At 46.4% G+C, this 18,045-nt stretch overlaps 4 protein-coding genes across 7 annotated transcripts in view; all 4 read left to right on the forward strand.

Moving 5' to 3' along the window:
- The first annotated feature begins 4,217 nt into the window (after positions 1-4,217).
- Positions 4,218-13,640, forward strand: LOC136479427 (uncharacterized). The gene is made up of 7 exons (XM_066477302.1): positions 4,218-5,004; positions 7,620-9,106; positions 9,516-10,154; positions 10,263-10,379; positions 10,737-11,768; positions 11,888-12,583; positions 12,729-13,640. Exons 1-7 carry the CDS (start codon positions 4,218-4,220, stop codon positions 13,638-13,640), a joined length of 5,670 nt encoding a protein of 1,889 aa, XP_066333399.1.
- Positions 4,871-18,045, forward strand: part of LOC136483533 (uncharacterized) — a 68,392-nt gene continuing 55,217 nt past the window's right edge. For 2 of the 4 annotated variants that reach the window (XM_066480621.1, XM_066480626.1), the window contains exon 1: positions 4,897-5,004. The gene's annotated coding sequence lies outside the window, so the exon portion shown is untranslated. Of the gene's footprint in view, positions 5,005-18,045 lie in introns of all 4 variants that reach the window. The other 2 variants (XM_066480624.1, XM_066480623.1) reach the window with 2 other exon arrangements.
- Positions 14,316-14,930, forward strand: LOC136479428 (ribosome-inactivating protein 3-like). Its single transcript, XM_066477303.1, has one exon. The coding sequence runs from the start codon at positions 14,316-14,318 to the stop codon at positions 14,928-14,930; it is 615 nt and encodes a 204-aa protein (XP_066333400.1).
- On the forward strand, positions 14,953-18,041 carry LOC136479429 (uncharacterized). The gene is made up of 4 exons (XM_066477304.1): positions 14,953-15,750; positions 16,160-16,798; positions 16,907-17,023; positions 17,382-18,041. The coding sequence occupies exons 1-4, from the start codon at positions 14,953-14,955 to the stop codon at positions 18,039-18,041; spliced, it is 2,214 nt and encodes a 737-aa protein (XP_066333401.1).

Genomic DNA, 18,045 nt, shown 5'->3' on the forward strand with positions numbered 1-18,045 from the left:
GGGTGCTTCCAACTCGTTCTGGTATGGCAGGTGCTTGAAGAAAATTGACTTCTTGAGAGGAAAGGCGTCTGCCTCCATCTTGTCCTACTTTCTCTTCCTCATCTTATTCCCCACTTTTTTGTTCTTTCCAAAGATGACCTCCATGTCCTTCACCATGAGAAACACTCATTTCCTATAGCTCTCTAGCGCTGGTGGGATAGATTCAGGCTCATCCTTGTTGTTAAAGTACGTACTTATTCATCATACTAGGAGCGATACCTGTGTCAGTTGAGGCGGCGTTGCAACTCCGCAAAGAACTTTGCATCTTCAGGGTCATCCAAACCTATCACCACCACCATCACCGTGGACGTCCGCATCTTCGACAAATTCATCCAACGTGAAAAAATCATCCTCATCAACGTCGTGATTGGCTGATGAGGTTCCACCATGATCCTCTATCATGGTAGATTGATGGTGTGCCTACACCGTTGTTCTTCCAGATGCAGCACTCGCATCTCTTTTGCCATAAAACATCCAAACCGTGTGGCCATGGACAAAACCTCACTTGATATTTGACTTCACAACCATCTAGCATCCATACATGCTTGTTCTTGTAGCGAGAACACAAACGATGCACTTCCGATTCTCACTCAAAGCATGCTTCCGAGCGCTGACAACAAACTTTGTCACTTGTTCTTTGAAAGGTGGTGTTAGCCTTGATTTGTTATACATCCATTATGACCTTTTCATGATGGTAATAACCTTGTAGCAGGAAAATTATATATACTATAGATGCATCAATATATGAATCATCTTACATACTGAGATGGCGCATGCATAACTTGTATATCTTCTCTTTCTCTCACACAAACAAAAATATACATAAATGCCACTAATTATGGAGCTAATTACTCTATGTATACTTGCATACTTGACATACATACTACCCTAGATGGTCTAGTATGATCATATACTCCGTCTACGTACACTTCACCGGGCCGTATACACCCTCAATCTAGAGATATACACATGGAAGTAAGTACGCCCTAGGAGTAGGAAATAATTTCCCTATATATATATATATATATATATATATATATATATATATATATATATATATATATCTTCTCTTTCTCTCACAGAAACAAAAATATGCATGCATGACACAAATAAAACCAACATGCTGGACCTATACCACAATGCATGAACTAGCACCATAAATATCTTCTCATTTCTCTCTCGTTCCACCATAGATCTAGATCTAGACCATCCCAAAAGCATCAAAAACTTCGAAAAGAACACAAAAAAGGATATGAGAGCATACCAACCTCCAATGGCCACCTCCCTCAAAGAAAACAAGATCAAAACCTCCCCCTTGAAAAATGGAGTTTTTTCATAGTTCACCCTGTCAAAATAAATGGGAGAGCTCATGGAGGAAGATGAAATGGTTGGGATGCTGTATTTATAGCCTTTCATTAATGGAGGTAGGCATCCTAAGACGAATAGAGGTGGGCGTGAGTTGTCTTAAGGGGACTGCTTCCGCTAAGGACCCATTAATGGAGGCGGATGCCTTGGGAAGCCCGCCTTTGTTAAGGGGACCGTCTCCGCTAAGGGCACTGTAGCGTGTTGCAAGACCCATCTAGATCTAGATTTAGGAAGAGTCCAGAAGGTAGGTTTGCTTGTAAGTGAAGTCAAGTCGAGTTGAGTCCTCCCTATAAATATAAAGGGAGATGTATCTTTTGGAATTAAGCAAGAATAGTTTGGGTAAAACCCTCTATCTCTCTATCTCTCTCCCTCTCTTCTCCTGCCGCCGCCGCCCCTGCCTCACAGCGCCTCCCTGCCCTACCGCCACCAGCAGCAGCAGCAGGCGTCAGCAGCTGCCACCTGCCACCACCCATGCCGCCCGCCGTTCCACCGCCTGATCTAGCCGCCTGTGGCCGCACCGGTCACCATCAGCCAGGCCGGCTATAGCTTGCTGCTGTTGCTGCCATTCCCTCCCTCTCTCTAGGGCGCGATCAGCACTAGGGCTGCCGCTCCTCCCCTATAATCCCCCAATCCTACCTCTAAATCAAGGGGAAGTCACCCCCCTAGATCGGATGTGTGACAGCGGTCTTCTCAAAGTGTTCACCACTGTAACGGAGGCGGTCTCTCCTTAATATGACCTCCTCCGTTAATGGTTAACAAAGGCGGGTGTTTCTGTCTGGGCGCGCCCTCCATTAACAGAAGTGGCATCCTTTTGTGCTCGCCTCTATTAATCCTAGGGGTCAATCTCTCAAAATCTTTTAAGTAGTAGTGAGTGATGCCCATTTCAGAAATCACAAAATAAAAAAGGAAAAAAAAAACACTACGCGCCGGCCAAGGGAGATTTGTGGGTTGGGGATAGAGAGATGGAGAGGATAAGGAACAAAAAGAGAGTGCAGTGGGAGAGGGAGGCATTCGCGGATGTGAAAGGCTAGGGACTTTAATGCATTGAAATAAAGTTTGGGTCTATAGACATGTGTATCACTATTGGTTGGTAATATATCCCGGCAGTTATAAGTTATTTATCAGTGCTGGATGGTTTTAAAATCGGGCAGAAGAGGCTTGTTGATTACGAACCGACAGTAATACTCGATATTATGACCGGTTTTAAAATATCCAGCAGCGATGGACCATCAGGAATTGTGTATTTCGTAGTATTAGTTTAGATGATAGGCTCTACCCTAGGCCCTGTAATTTTACAATCATAATTTGTCGAACACCTACACCACATGTCAACAGATTAGACTGCATAAAGGGCCACAGGGGCGGATAGGCGAGAACGGACTCACCAGAGTCATGACTGATCAAGTAGGAAGATACGCCCACACGTTCTAGGGCAATCAGTCCCTCGGCGCGGCATGCCGGTGTCTCTCTTGCGCCTTGGTGATGGTTATGGCGTTTGGGCTTGACCCTAGAGACTAGAGTCATGGCAATCTCATCTCTCTTGACGTTTCGCCTAGCTTGAGCACTGGAGTCGCTGCGCCTAAGCTATACGTACGTACGCATCCTGGGGGCCCTTTGATTTCCGAGGCCTGGGGCGTTCGATCACCATGCTCCCACTAACTGAAAGTAAACCATCTGTGGCTGCCACACACTAGCAAAGAAAATTGAGCACCACCAGACTCAAACAACTGATGGTAAGAACCATTGTCTGTGGTAGTCTTCCTTACAGTAGTTTATAAAAGAGAACACAGATGGCAAAGCGTCACTAGTAAGAAACATGTTCTTGCCGCACATCATGATTTTAGAAAACCGCAGAAGAAGGAAGGCTAGCAGGATGCCACGACGACAGGTGGACGCGTTCCTTATAGATACAAGAAACAGAAAGGGAAGGTTCAGGGGAGACACGGTCATACCTTCCTTGCCGGAGGCAAGGGGAGTCCTGGCGTCGGCCGTGTCCCTGAAGAGAAGCACGACGACGTCACCGTCCATGGCCCGCGCGAATGCCCTGGTCTCGCTGTGGGTGCACCGAGCAAGTAGTAGAGAGGACAGCTCTCAACGAGTTGGTGGCACTGCTGACCTCCTCGACGTCCTCCACCTCGCGCCACGGGATTTGACGTTATGCAATACCATTTGGCACGAAGTAGCTTCCTTATTATATATTAGATCATCTCGAGCAAATAAATTTTAGTCAATTTTGATAAAATTTAAATGTGCAAAGGTGAGGTTTTCGTTCTTTTGATGTGAGTCTGCATATTTTATTCAAACTCATATGTATCTTTTATGCAAATCTAGTAGTGAACTTATGTGTCTACTTGTTGGTGAGCTGAATTGGGTTGGATTGAAACTATAAAATTTCGGGATGAGTTGGGGAATTTGGGGTGGATAGAAGACTTAATTTGCTATGGGTTTGGGTCGGGTAGGGGGTGGGTTTCAACCCATTATATCAGAGCTACTGACTAGCATTGGTGCTGTGGATTGGCATTGCACTCGTCACCCAGTGAATGGTGGTAGTAGGAACTAATTAACTAAATTACTGTACTGCAGTGGAATTCACCATGGGAAGTGCGTCTGACCTGGAGATGTTGGACGTGGAGCAGGTCCCGATCGGGCCGAGAACTCATTCTCCAGCAACAAATCAGGAAGCGCCAGGGGAGGTAAAATATTTGGAGCGATGATTGGCAAATGGCAACGACTAGTTATGCGCCAAACATTAATGTCATTTATTGTCATTTTCCATCTTCTTTTAGTAACTAAATCCCATACTACAGGTCGTAATGGCTGAGCTTCCAACTGAAAGAATGGGAGTCACGTACACCATCAGAGATCACAGGTCGTTCACTGAATTCATAAAGGATCTACGTGTCATCCTCGCTAATCACCAAGACCGTGAGGATATCTGTGATCGCCACGTGGACCCAAATATCTCGAGTAGCCGAAAACACCCACTGCTCCCGAAGCCGCGTGCTGAACAACCGGTGAGGTGGATTCGCATCAAGCTGCAAGTGGTGGAGGGCGAGGAATCGTCGTCATCGGCAACCCTACTCATGAGGGACGACAACGTGGATGTGATCGCCTTCATCAACCAGTCTGGAGTCTGTTACGATTTTGCCGACCGAAACAGAAGCGGCCGCCGGATGCTCCCTCCAAAATACAAGTCAGTACCTCTAGGCTGGGGCAACAGCTACAAAAGTATACTAGGCGTCAGAAACGAGGAGGAAGTCATGGATAGACTCACGTCCGCAAACTTGGGCAAGAACTTCGCGACGCAAGCCGTTGGTTTGCTGTCGCGCTTCGACCCAAATGTAGTGGCGGATGGTGACAACCCCAGGCTGGAATTGGTGGGCCTGATGTTCATGGTCTCCGAGTCCGCAAGGATGAATCCTGTGCACGACGCCATTGCACGTGGCTGGGACACCGGGACAGGATTCACCAAGCAATTGATGACAGATTACGTGTGGAAATATGTAGAGATGTCAAGGCGTCTGAGGCATTGGAAGAGAGGAAACTATGCGGAACGGTGCCCCGACTCGGAGCTAGGTGACATCTACCTCGTGCTCAACGGTAATCCCTTTTCTTTGAAGTGTGCATTCAATCCTTTAAAGTATGACCATTTTCAAAATATTATTGCATTTTTTATGATATGATATATCATTGCCACACCGCTGATCCCTGTTTTTTTTGTATTTCTTGTAAAAAGTAGTACGCACACACTAGTCCGTCAATTTGTGCTAAGCATAGACTAAAATGGTTAAGGAACATAAGCATTATTAATTCAACAATAAATTTAAGAACCACATTGTTCGCACAAGATAAATTTAAGAACCAACCTTGATACACGGTTAAGATTGATGCTTAAAGGCGGTGGAGCACCGATGTACAAGCGGGGGCTGACCAGCGGGCCCCATGGGCTAGCCGGCCCCACCCAGGCTCTTCTCGGCCCGATCTTTGATGATCTGTCCTGGATGGTGGATTGGAGGTCCTCTAAGTCGGTTTCGTCGCTGATGATCGTGATTTGCTCTGACGGATAGGTCCACTTTGCCTGTTTTCTGATTAAATCCTCCTGCAGACACAGATTCACCAACACTTGTGGAATTTGTTAGTTTAAACCCCTATGCCTATGTTGGTGATCATATTTATTCAATTTTTCATGTTATATTGATGGTTTATTTTGAGGGTTAACGACCGTCAACAGTTTGCAATCCTTATCACTAGCTTGTTTTACTTGTACATACTTGTGCTAGTGTTGTTGTTCTTGTGTAGCTAAGTAGCCTTGCTTAGTTTGTATAACTAAGTAGTTGTTGCTCCCTAGTTTAGCTTGTGTAGCTTTACTAGTTGAGTAGTGCTAGTGTGGCTTAGGCTTTGTGCGCTTTGCTAACTAGTATGAGTAGGAGCTCTTGGTGTGTTTTGTTGTACTAGTTGCTTAGATTTGTGTGACCTTGCCAATGAGACTTGTGTAGGTGAGCTCTCTCTGGCTCGGCACCTTAGTTGCTAAATTAGGATCATTGTAAGGTGCTTGTGAACATAGATAGAGGGGTGTAGTCTTAGCTAGACCGATTAGTCTATTTCCGTATTTGTTTCGGTTAGTCAACGCATAATTAGTTTTAGAAAAGACTATTCACCCCCTCTAGTCGGCTAATTGATCCTATCACCCTTAAAGTAGTTCATAGGCATGCCAAAGGAAGGATCCATGGTCTTAAGATCGAGAAGAAGACACCAATACAGACACACTAGGCATAACAGGTTCATAATCCGTAGGTTTCTTAAGACTAGCATTGTATTGCATACTATGAAACGTATTTATCATAGCCGCATCACAATCCGCCATCATTTTATTGAGTTGTTCCATGGTAACAACAGAAGATGTATTAATTACGGGTGGTGTTACCTTGGGTTCAGCAGTGGTTGAATGAGCAACCTGATTGACTACCTTGAATTGTTTTGCCACCCCTCCTCACCGATCTAGCGAACAAATTGCAAGAGCGGCTTGTAGGTTAGTAGCATTCTACTCCTCCACCATCTTATGGAGATCCTCTGGTAGTTGATCAATTGTCGTAGGATGAATGGTATTGTCGGGGTTGAACGGATCCGTGGGATCACCCTCCTTGTTGTGTTCTTCAGACACGTTGCTTGTAGATTGTTCTTTTCCCAGCGGAGTCACCAAAAAGTGTGTTGACGTCGATTTGGATCACACATCAGCAAAGATTAGATTGTTCAAGGTCGCACACGACCTATCACGCAACAAGGACGTCCGAGATCAGTAAGACCGACCACCCGGTTGGTAGAGCTGATTCGATGCCCGTTCTTCGCCTGAAAAGCTCAAGAACACCTCTCGGGAAGATCCGTCAGGGAGGGGCACATTGAGGTTGTCCTAGGGTCGGCAAGAGCCACCTAGAACGCCACCGAATCTCGTTGAGAGACGCGCCAAACAGCAGGGGTTGGAAAAGCTAGGGTAAATAAAAAAGGGTAATAGATGTTTTTTTTGATCGATTGGAAGTTGTATCCCTCAACTGGCCATGATCCTCCAATATATAGAGAGGGAGGTGGCCTTATCCTATTAAAAAACATATCCAAGACATAATTTACAATTTTTCCACGTCAAAACATGAGCTAGGACCGAGCTAAACTCGAAGCGGTCTCAGACCAGGCAAAGTGGCCTAGCCAGTATTCGCGGGGCTGAACGGACAGGATCAGAGAAGCCAGACAGACCCCAAAATCATCCTTTCGTCGTTTGAACTCCTAATTTGATGATTCAAATGTATTTCTTGACCGTCTTGACGTCGGGAACTTCATGTTGGAGCGCATTGCACGTGTGCTAACATTTTTGCTGTCAACGAAACATAGTTTGAGGCATATATTTAATATGAAAATCGATATACTCATAAGTTCTTGCATTCATAATGATATAGTTTATGTTAAAAAAAGGTCGTTTTGAGACTTTTTTCTAAAACGACAAATGTAAGTAATTTTGATGCATATTTCGAAGTTAATTTAGTTTACTTTTAACAACGTCGAAAGTGAGTAATAATTTATTGATATCTCTGATGAGACGATACGTGGGTAATTAATTTGCTACAAATTAAGTTCAAAACTATAACTTGGTCTATGCGTGCGTGCGTGCATGTACATGTATATATTGGGTTATTTTTTCCCATGTGTAAATTTAATTATTGTTGCAGTACATGCTGAACTGGTGTATACCATCGGAGATGAAATTTCATTCATTTCATTCATGACGGATCTACGGCGCAAACTCGCCGAGCATCCAGACAGTGAGGATATCTTGGGCGGCCACAAAGACCCAAATCTCTCCGAAACCGGAGATCATCCAGTGCTGGCCAAGCAGCGTGCTGATGAACAACCGGCGAGGTGGATTCACGTCACGCTGCAAGCAGTGGAGGGAGAGGAAACGTCGTGGACAACCCTATTCATGAGGGATGACAACGTGTACGTCCTTGGTTTCATGAACCAGCAAGGAGATTCGTTCCAGCTGCTCGACGACAACCGGAATGCATCCACCAATATGGTACTCCCAATTACTAATGGACGCGATCCCAAACTCCTAGAATGGGGCATCAGTTACAGATCTATGTTGGGAGCCAAAAGTAATGATCATGCCGTGCACAAACTGGAGGCGGCTCATTTGGGCCGTGATTTTGCGAAGAACGCCGTGCGCGTGCTGTCGAGCTACCCAGATCTGGTGGCTGGTATCGATCTGAGGCCCAGGGTGGCACTGGCGGGCCTGATCGTCATGGTCTGCGAGTCCGCAAGGATGAATCCTCCCCACGACTCCTTTTCACGTGGGTGGAGCAGCGGCACGGGATTCGCCAAGCAATTGATGATTGAGAACTTCTGGGAACATGGAAAAATGTCGAGCAAGCTAATGGCATGGAAGACCCGAGGGTACGCCAGCAATGTGAGCACACAGAATTGGCAACCGCACCCCATTATGGAGCTACAAACCATTTACCTCGTGCTCAACAACACCCATACAAGTGATCAGGCTAAAAAAGAAGAAAAGAAGAAGAATCAACGTGGGAAGCCTGGCAGTGTCAACAACGATGGAGATTCTATTAATAAGCCCGGCAACACTGGCAGTGGTCGCAGCCCTCCTGGACAAAGCAGAGGTGGCCACAATACCAACGGATGTGGCGGCCCTCCTAGCCAAAGCGGAGGTGGCCGCGAGCGTAAACGGGGATTCAACAATAGCAGCAATGGGAGCCCACAAATCCAACACAAGAAGGCCTGCAACATTGGTATTGGTGGCATCTCTGCTAGCAAATCATCGGAGGAGGCTAGCGATGCTGGCAGCAATGGTGGCCGTGATAGCAAATCAGAGGAGGCTAGCGATGCCGACAGCGGCAGTGGCCCTGCTAGCCAAGCTAATGAGGCCGGAGACGACACCAGCAGCAGTGGTGGTGATTCTTCTAGCCAACCTGGAGAGGCCGGTGATGGTGACAACAGCGGTGGCTCTGCTAGCCAACCCGGGGAGGCCGGTGACAACGGGGATCTTGATCTACGATGCCAGGGCCACGGTCGACCTCGGGTGGAGGTATTGGCCATACATGCTAATCTTTATGTCAAAGGCACGGAAATCGTCATCTTTGACGGCAGACGAGGCCAGATCATCTATAGGAAGGAGGAAGGAGAAGAGGAGACAGAACAGGTATACATATATTATGTCTTACTAATTTGTCAACTTAGGGCCGGTTTGGATCCCCTTCTCTAAACTTTAGAGCTCTAAAAACATTACAGTATTTTAGCTCACTTTATAGGTCTAAAGCTCTATTGTGAGGGGGCATTATTATCATTGTTTACTCCAAACAAATCTCAAACACCATATGGTCATAGACACTATTTCTTAGTGCTTCTTGTGAGTATATTGTATGCAGTAGTAAGATGATGCCTAGAGTATAGAAAATTAAAGGCAATTTGTTTTTGATCATTGCGAAAATTTTGCAGAATTTATCTTTTCTTTCTTTGTGTATCTTGGGAGGATTAGAAATAGTAAGATGTCTACTATATGAATCTTTTTTACAACCATGCCATATTAATCAAGCAGTGCATACATGTAGGGAATGGTCGAGTTGGTACTGACTGGACCCTACAAAGGCATCTCAGCTTACGGGTGCTTCGCCATTAAAATTAACATCCCACCTGCCACTGCCAGTAGCAGCAGTGGCGATGCCGGTGGTCTCATCCAATGGGAATGGGACTGTTATGACCCCAAGTACGCCGCCCAAGTCGACCAACTACCCGTGAGCCATACCATCTGCGCTCCAGACATGCGCCCCGAGGTAGCTGTGGTCACCTACGTTGTGATGTCAGATGCCCTGGAGGCCACAGTGCAGGTCAGGCTGCGACTCAAAGATGGGCATAACACTGCTGGCATTGGTGGTGAGATCACTGCACGTATCGACGGCTTTGAAGACAAATACAGGAGCGTCCTCTTCAGGTGTGCAAAGGGGACGCGTCAGTGTTTCTCCCCTACCGATGACGACTCGTGGTTCCTTCTTGAGCTGGCGAGGAATGTGGTTGCAGTGCCATGCGGCAGTGCGCTTCAAATAGAGGTGAACCTCCAGATTGCAGCTGACGATGGCAAGAAAGTTGAATTGAATAATGTTCTTCTCCGCTTCGCCAATGGAATTAGTTCCAGTAAAACTGACGACGGCAATGAAGTGGAAGTGGAAGTGGAAGTCACCTGGTACCCGGAGGTAAACATTATATTGAAGACATCTTTTTATCATTTCTTATTCTTTTAACGAATACTAATAATCTTGTTGTCTACTGAATGATTATTATATACTACTAATCCACTGCAGATCGCACGGACAATAAGTCACCCTCCGGAGCAAATAATAACCAGCAAAGAGGCTCATCTGGAGAAAGCTATTACTGCTCCGTCGTCGTTAGAACAAATCATCAGTGGTACACAGGAGGTAAATTAAAGGAGGACTAGGTGCTTGCGCTAAACATTGAAGACATTTGTTACTCCCTCCATCCCAAATTAGAAGTCATTCCAAGAATCTTGGAGAGTCAAAGTATCTCAAGTTTAACTAAAATTATAGAGAAAAAATACAAAGATTTATGGCATCAAAAAGGTATACTGTAAAAATATATTTAATAAAGAATCTAATGATACTTAGTTGGTATCATAAATGTTATTATCTTATTATATAAATTTGGTCAAACTTGAGATGCTTTGACTCTCCAAGATTCTTGGATTGACTTATAATTTGGAACGGATGAATTATCACTTTCCTTCTTTTAACTAAACTCTCGGGTAATGCATGCAGGCCAAAATGGTTTCAGGGCATCGAACTGTAGAGTACACCATCGGAGACGGACTGTCGTTCACTGAATTTATAATGGATCTCCGTGGCATCCTCGCTGACCATCCAGACCGCGAGGATATCTTTGATCGCCACCACAGATCAATTCTCTCCTCCACCAGAGAACACCCAGTGCTCGCCAAGCAACGTGCTGAACAGCCGGCGAGGTGGATTCACGTCAAGCTGCAAGCAGTGAAGGGAGAGCAAACGATGTCGACAACCCTAATCATGCGGGACGACAACTTGTATGTCTGTGGCTTCATGAACCAGCAAGGACATTCATTTGAGCTCATCGAGAACCCGGATAGATCTGCCGGTATACTCCCAGTTGATGAATACAATCCCCAACACCTAAGCTGGGGTGTCGGTTACAGATCCTTACTAGACTTCAACACTAAAGGTGGTCTTGTGAGAATAATGGCGCACGTGAATCCGGGCCTGGACTTCGCCACGGATGCCGTGCACGTGCTGTCGTGCTTCCCAGCTTGGGTGTACGATTGTATTTCACCCATGTTGGCACTAGCGGGGCTGATCCTCATCGTCTGCGAGTCTGCAAGGATGAATCCAATCTACAACTTCTTTACAAGCTCATGGAGCAGGAGCACGGAAGATTACACGGTTAACAGGGAATTTAAATTAACCCAGGATCTGATGCGTGATTATGTGTTGAATAAATATGGGAGGATGTCACGCCAGCTGCTGGCATGGAAGAGTAGAGGATATGCCAACCCGCACCCCATTTCACTGCTACGAGACATTTACCTCGTGCTCAACTACCGTTTGGATCCACCTCATCAGGCCGGCGGTGCCGAGAGCAGCAGCAGCTTCATGGACCTTTCTTGGTCGACGCATCGGAAGGCTGACGACGCCAAGGACCGACCTCGGGTGGAGCTGTTGGCCATGCATGCGGACCTTGGGGTCCTTGGCACAACCGTAATAGTCTTCGACGGGAAACGAGGCCATGTCATCTATAGGAAGCAGGAACAAGAAGAAAAGGTACATGTATTAGATCATGTCTATTACCTAATTCCTGGTATCCATAATCTATATGAATCTTTTTCGCATGAAAGCAATAATAGATTAGATTATTAATGAAGCAATGTGCATGGTTGTAGGGAAAAATGGTAGATTTGGTGCTCACGGGACCCTGCACAAGCATCTTGGCATACGGGTGCTTTGCCATCAAAATTGACATCCCAGGACCCTACACAAGCACTGGCGATGGCGGCGGCGGTGGTTCCATCAAATGGTTATGGGACTGCTATGACCCAGAGTACGCCAGGGAAGTTGACAAAGGACCCATGACTCGGACCATAAGCTCTTCAGGCCCCGGCCGCAACGTTGAGATCACCTATGCGGTGATGTCCAACGCCCTGGAGGCCACAGTGCAGGTGAAGCTGCGGATGAAAGATGGGAACAGCCCTTGTAGCGTCTACGGTGTTATTACCGCTAGCATTGGTGATTTCAAAGGCCAGAGCATCCTCTTCAGGCGTACAAAGGAGACGGCACAGCATCTCTCTCCAATGACGGACTCGCCACAGGGCGTCCTGTATCAGCTGGTGCGGTCCCTTGAGCTGGCCAGGAACGTGCTTGCGGTGCCATGTGGTCAACGGCTTCACATAGGGGTGGACCTGAGCATTGAAACTTCCAAGAACCAAGGGGCTAGTATTAATCCGCGTTTCAATAATATTATTCTCACCTTCGACAACTGCAGTAGCTGGTCAAGTCAACGTCGTGAAGTGGATGGGTATGAAGTTGAAGTGAACGTCGCCTTGTACCCTTGTGGTGAATATGTCCCGGGACCATGGAAGGTAAACATTGGAAACATGACTGAGCACCCGTTGCTCAACACATTTCTTCTGCTTTCCTTTTGTTTTGTTTTGTTTTGTTTTTCGATAATCATCAGATATGTCATATGTAATCTTTTGCTTGATCACTACTACATATGTGCTGCAGATGGATAGGATGTGGCAACCTGACATATCCTACATGGTTGGGAATGATGCAGAAGGATTCAGTACATTCATCATTGAGCTGCGTAGATTGGTGACCGACCACCCACGCTGCAGGGATCTCGTGGCTGATCATCCAGATCTCTCATCCACATGTAACAACAAAGTGCTCCGCAAAGTCAACATGCAGGAAGTCAACCTGACACATTATGACACTCACCGCATCCAACCAGAAAGTTTGTTTCACATCAAACTGGAAGCGGAAGCGGAGGAGGGCGTGGAAGAAACGTCATCGATAATCTTAGTCATGCGGTGTGACAACTTGGATGTAATAGGCTTCATCAACATGCAGGATCGTCGAGCCTTCTGCTACGAGTCTGGCTCTCGTCGGGTGCTCCCAGGAGAATATAGTTCAAAAATCCTAGACTGGAGGTGGGGGTACTACGGAAGGGACAGGGAGCAAATACTGGGCCCCGCGAGGCTGGGCAAGACCTTCATGGCGGAAGCCGTGCGCAAGCTATCACGCTTCACAGGGAGTACTGATGATCATGGTTTCACAGACTTCTACAGTATTGTGGAAGGCAAGCGGTCACTGGTGGGCCTGATGATCATGGTCTGCGATTCAGCGAGGATGGAACCTGTCCGCGAAGCCATGGCAGGTGGTTGGAATAAAGGCGGGACGGAACTTACCGAGCAACTGAACAATTACGACAGCCGGAACTTCTGGAAAGTAATATCAGGAGCACTGCTGGACTGGAGGGATCACGCCTACCATGGATGGCCTCAAAACAGGACGCTAGAATCCAGGACGCTAGAATCGAACGGAATCACGAGCGCAGATGATGCACTAAAACTTGTCCCCCTCGTGCTCAATCATCCGGATCGGATACGCTCTCGTCATCGACCACCGTACTAGACTACGCCAAATTATATATGTTATTTGTTGTATCCCTTTTAATTTGTTGTCACAAAATCATGTCGATCGGGCACTGGTTATATATGGCGTGCGTGGCCTGGAAAACTTGTCGGGTTAGGGGCCCATGCATATATTTGCCGCCAAATCAAGTACCCTTTTCCGTTTTTTAATCTTATTGAACTCCAATTTGATGATTCAAATGTATTTCTTGACCGTCTTGACGTCGGGAACTTCATGTTGGAGCGCATTGCACGTGTGCTAACATTTTTGCTGTCAACGAAACATAGTTTGAGGCATATATTTAATATGAAAATCGATATACTCATAAGTTCTTGCATTCATAATGATATAGTTTATGTTAAAAAAAGGTCGTTTTGAGACTTTTTTCTAAAACGACAAATGTAAGTAATTTTGATGCATATTTCGAAGTTAATTTAGTTTACTTTTAACAACGTCGAAAGTGAGTAATAATTTATTGATATCTCTGATGAGACGATACGTGGGTAATTAATTTGCTACAAATTAAGTTCAAAACTATAACTTGGTCTATGCGTGCGTGCGTGCATGTACATGTATATATTGGGTTATTTTTTCCCATGTGTAAATTTAATTATTGTTGCAGTACATGCTGAACTGGTGTATACCATCGGAGATGAAATTTCATTCATTTCATTCATGACGGATCTACGGCGCAAACTCGCCGAGCATCCAGACAGTGAGGATATCTTGGGCGGCCACAAAGACCCAAATCTCTCCGAAACCGGAGATCATCCAGTGCTGGCCAAGCAGCGTGCTGATGAACAACCGGCGAGGTGGATTCACGTCACGCTGCAAGCAGTGGAGGGAGAGGAAACGTCGTGGACAACCCTATTCATGAGGGATGACAACGTGTACGTCCTTGGTTTCATGAACCAGCAAGGAGATTCGTTCCAGCTGCTCGACGACAACCGGAATGCATCCACCAATATGGTACTCCCAATTACTAATGGACGCGATCCCAAACTCCTAGAATGGGGCATCAGTTACAGATCTATGTTGGGAGCCAAAAGTAATGATCATGCCGTGCACAAACTGGAGGCGGCTCATTTGGGCCGTGATTTTGCGAAGAACGCCGTGCGCGTGCTGTCGAGCTACCCAGATCTGGTGGCTGGTATCGATCTGAGGCCCAGGGTGGCACTGGCGGGCCTGATCGTCATGGTCTGCGAGTCCGCAAGGATGAATCCTCCCCACGACTCCTTTTCACGTGGGTGGAGCAGCCGGCACGGGATTCGCCAAGCAATTGATGATTGAGAACTTCTGGGAACATGGAAAAATGTCGAGCAAGCTAATGGCATGGAAGACCCGAGGGTACGCCAGCAATGTGAGCACACAGAATTGGCAACCGCACCCCATTATGGAGCTACAAACCATTTACCTCGTGCTCAACAACACCCATACAAGTGATCAGGCTAAAAAAGAAGAAAAGAAGAAGAATCAACGTGGGAAGCCTGGCAGTGTCAACAACGATGGAGATTCTATTAATAAGCCCGGCAACACTGGCAGTGGTCGCAGCCCTCCTGGACAAAGCAGAGGTGGCCACAATACCAACGGATGTGGCGGCCCTCCTAGCCAAAGCGGAGGTGGCCGCGAGCGTAAACGGGGATTCAACAATAGCAGCAATGGGAGCCCACAAATCCAACACAAGAAGGCCTGCAACATTGGTATTGGTGGCATCTCTGCTAGCAAATCATCGGAGGAGGCTAGCGATGCTGGCAGCAATGGTGGCCGTGATAGCAAATCAGAGGAGGCTAGCGATGCCGACAGCGGCAGTGGCCCTGCTAGCCAAGCTAATGAGGCCGGAGACGACACCAGCAGCAGTGGTGGTGATTCTTCTAGCCAACCTGGAGAGGCCGGTGATGGTGACAACAGCGGTGGCTCTGCTAGCCAACCCGGGGAGGCCGGTGACAACGGGGATCTTGATCTACGATGCCAGGGCCACGGTCGACCTCGGGTGGAGGTATTGGCCATACATGCTAATCTTTATGTCAAAGGCACGGAAATCGTCGTCTTTGACGGCAGACGAGGCCAGATCATCTATAGGAAGGAGGAAGGAGAAGAGGAGACAGAACAGGTATACATATATTATGTCTTACTAATTTGTCAACTTAGGGCCGGTTTGGATCCCCTTCTCTAAACTTTAGAGCTCTAAAAACATTACAGTATTTTAGCTCACTTTATAGGTCTAAAGCTCTATTGTGAGGGGGCATTATTATCATTGTTTACTCCAAACAAATCTCAAACACCATATGGTCATAGACACTATTTCTTAGTGCTTCTTGTGAGTATATTGTATGCAGTAGTAAGATGATGCCTAGAGTATAGAAAATTAAAGGCAATTTGTTTTTGATCATTGCGAAAATTTTGCAGAATTTATCTTTTCTTTCTTTGTGTATCTTGGGAGGATTAGAAATAGTAAGATGTCTACTATATGAATCTTTTTTACAACCATGCCATATTAATCAAGCAGTGCATACATGTAGGGAATGGTCGAGTTGGTACTGACTGGACCCTACAAAGGCATCTCAGCTTACGGGTGCTTCGCCATTAAAATTAACATCCCACCTGCCACTGCCAGTAGCAGCAGTGGCGATGCCGGTGGTCTCATCCAATGGGAATGGGACTGTTATGACCCCAAGTACGCCGCCCAAGTCGACCAACTACCCGTGAGCCATACCATCTGCGCTCCAGACATGCGCCCCGAGGTAGCTGTGGTCACCTACGTTGTGATGTCAGATGCCCTGGAGGCCACAGTGCAGGTCAGGCTGCGACTCAAAGATGGGCATAACACTGCTGGCATTGGTGGTGAGATCACTGCACGTATCGACGGCTTTGAAGACAAATACAGGAGCGTCCTCTTCAGGTGTGCAAAGGGGACGCGTCAGTGTTTCTCCCCTACCGATGACGACTCGTGGTTCCTTCTTGAGCTGGCGAGGAATGTGGTTGCAGTGCCATGCGGCAGTGCGCTTCAAATAGAGGTGAACCTCCAGATTGCAGCTGACGATGGCAAGAAAGTTGAATTGAATAATGTTCTTCTCCGCTTCGCCAATGGAATTAGTTCCAGTAAAACTGACGACGGCAATGAAGTGGAAGTGGAAGTGGAAGTCACCTGGTACCCGGAGGTAAACATTATATTGAAGACATCTTTTTATCATTTCTTATTCTTTTAACGAATACTAATAATCTTGTTGTCTACTGAATGATTATTATATACTACTAATCCACTGCAGATCGCACGGACAATAAGTCACCCTCCGGAGCAAATAATAACCAGCAAAGAGGCTCATCTGGAGAAAGCTATTACTGCTCCGTCGTCGTTAGAACAAATCATCAGTGGTACACAGGAGGTAAATTAAAGGAGGACTAGGTGCTTGCGCTAAACATTGAAGACATTTGTTACTTCCCTCCATCCCAAATTAGAAGTCATTCCAAGAATCTTGGAGAGTCAAAGTATCTCAAGTTTAACTAAAATTATAGAGAAAAAATACAAAGATTTATGGCATCAAAAAGGTATACTGTAAAAATATATTTAATAAAGAATCTAATGATACTTAGTTGGTATCATAAATGTTATTATCTTATTATATAAATTTGGTCAAACTTGAGATGCTTTGACTCTCCAAGATTCTTGGATTGACTTATAATTTGGAATGGATGAATTATCACTTTCCTTCTTTTAACTAAACTCTCGGGTAATGCATGCAGGCCAAAATGGTTTCAGGGCATCGAACTGTAGAGTACACCATCGGAGACGGACTGTCGTTCACTGAATTTATAATGGATCTCCGTGGCATCCTCGCTGACCATCCAGACCGCGAGGATATCTTTGATCGCCACCACAGATCAATTCTCTCCTCCACCAGAGAACACCCAGTGCTCGCCAAGCAACGTGCTGAACAGCCGGCGAGGTGGATTCACGTCAAGCTGCAAGCAGTGAAGGGAGAGCAAACGATGTCGACAACCCTAATCATGCGGGACGACAACTTGTATGTCTGTGGCTTCATGAACCAGCAAGGACATTCATTTGAGCTCATCGAGAACCCGGATAGATCTGCCGATATACTCCCAGTTGATGAATACAATCCCCAACGCCTAAGCTGGGGTGTCGGTTACAGATCCTTACTAGACTTCGACACTAAAGGTGGTCTTGTGAGAATAATGGCGCACGTGAATCCGGGCCTGGACTTCGCCACGGATGCCTGTGCACGTGCTGTCGTGCTTCCCAGCTTGGGTGTACGATTGTATTTCACCCATGTTGGCACTAGCGGGGCTGATCCTCATCGTCTGCGAGTCTGCAAGGATGAATCCAATCTACAACTTCTTTACAAGCTCATGGAGCAGGAGCACGGAAGATTACACGGTTAACAGG

This window comes from Miscanthus floridulus, chromosome 9 (genome assembly GCF_019320115.1).
Source record: "Miscanthus floridulus cultivar M001 chromosome 9, ASM1932011v1, whole genome shotgun sequence".
In the NCBI taxonomy this organism is placed as follows: domain Eukaryota; kingdom Viridiplantae; phylum Streptophyta; class Magnoliopsida; order Poales; family Poaceae; genus Miscanthus; species Miscanthus floridulus.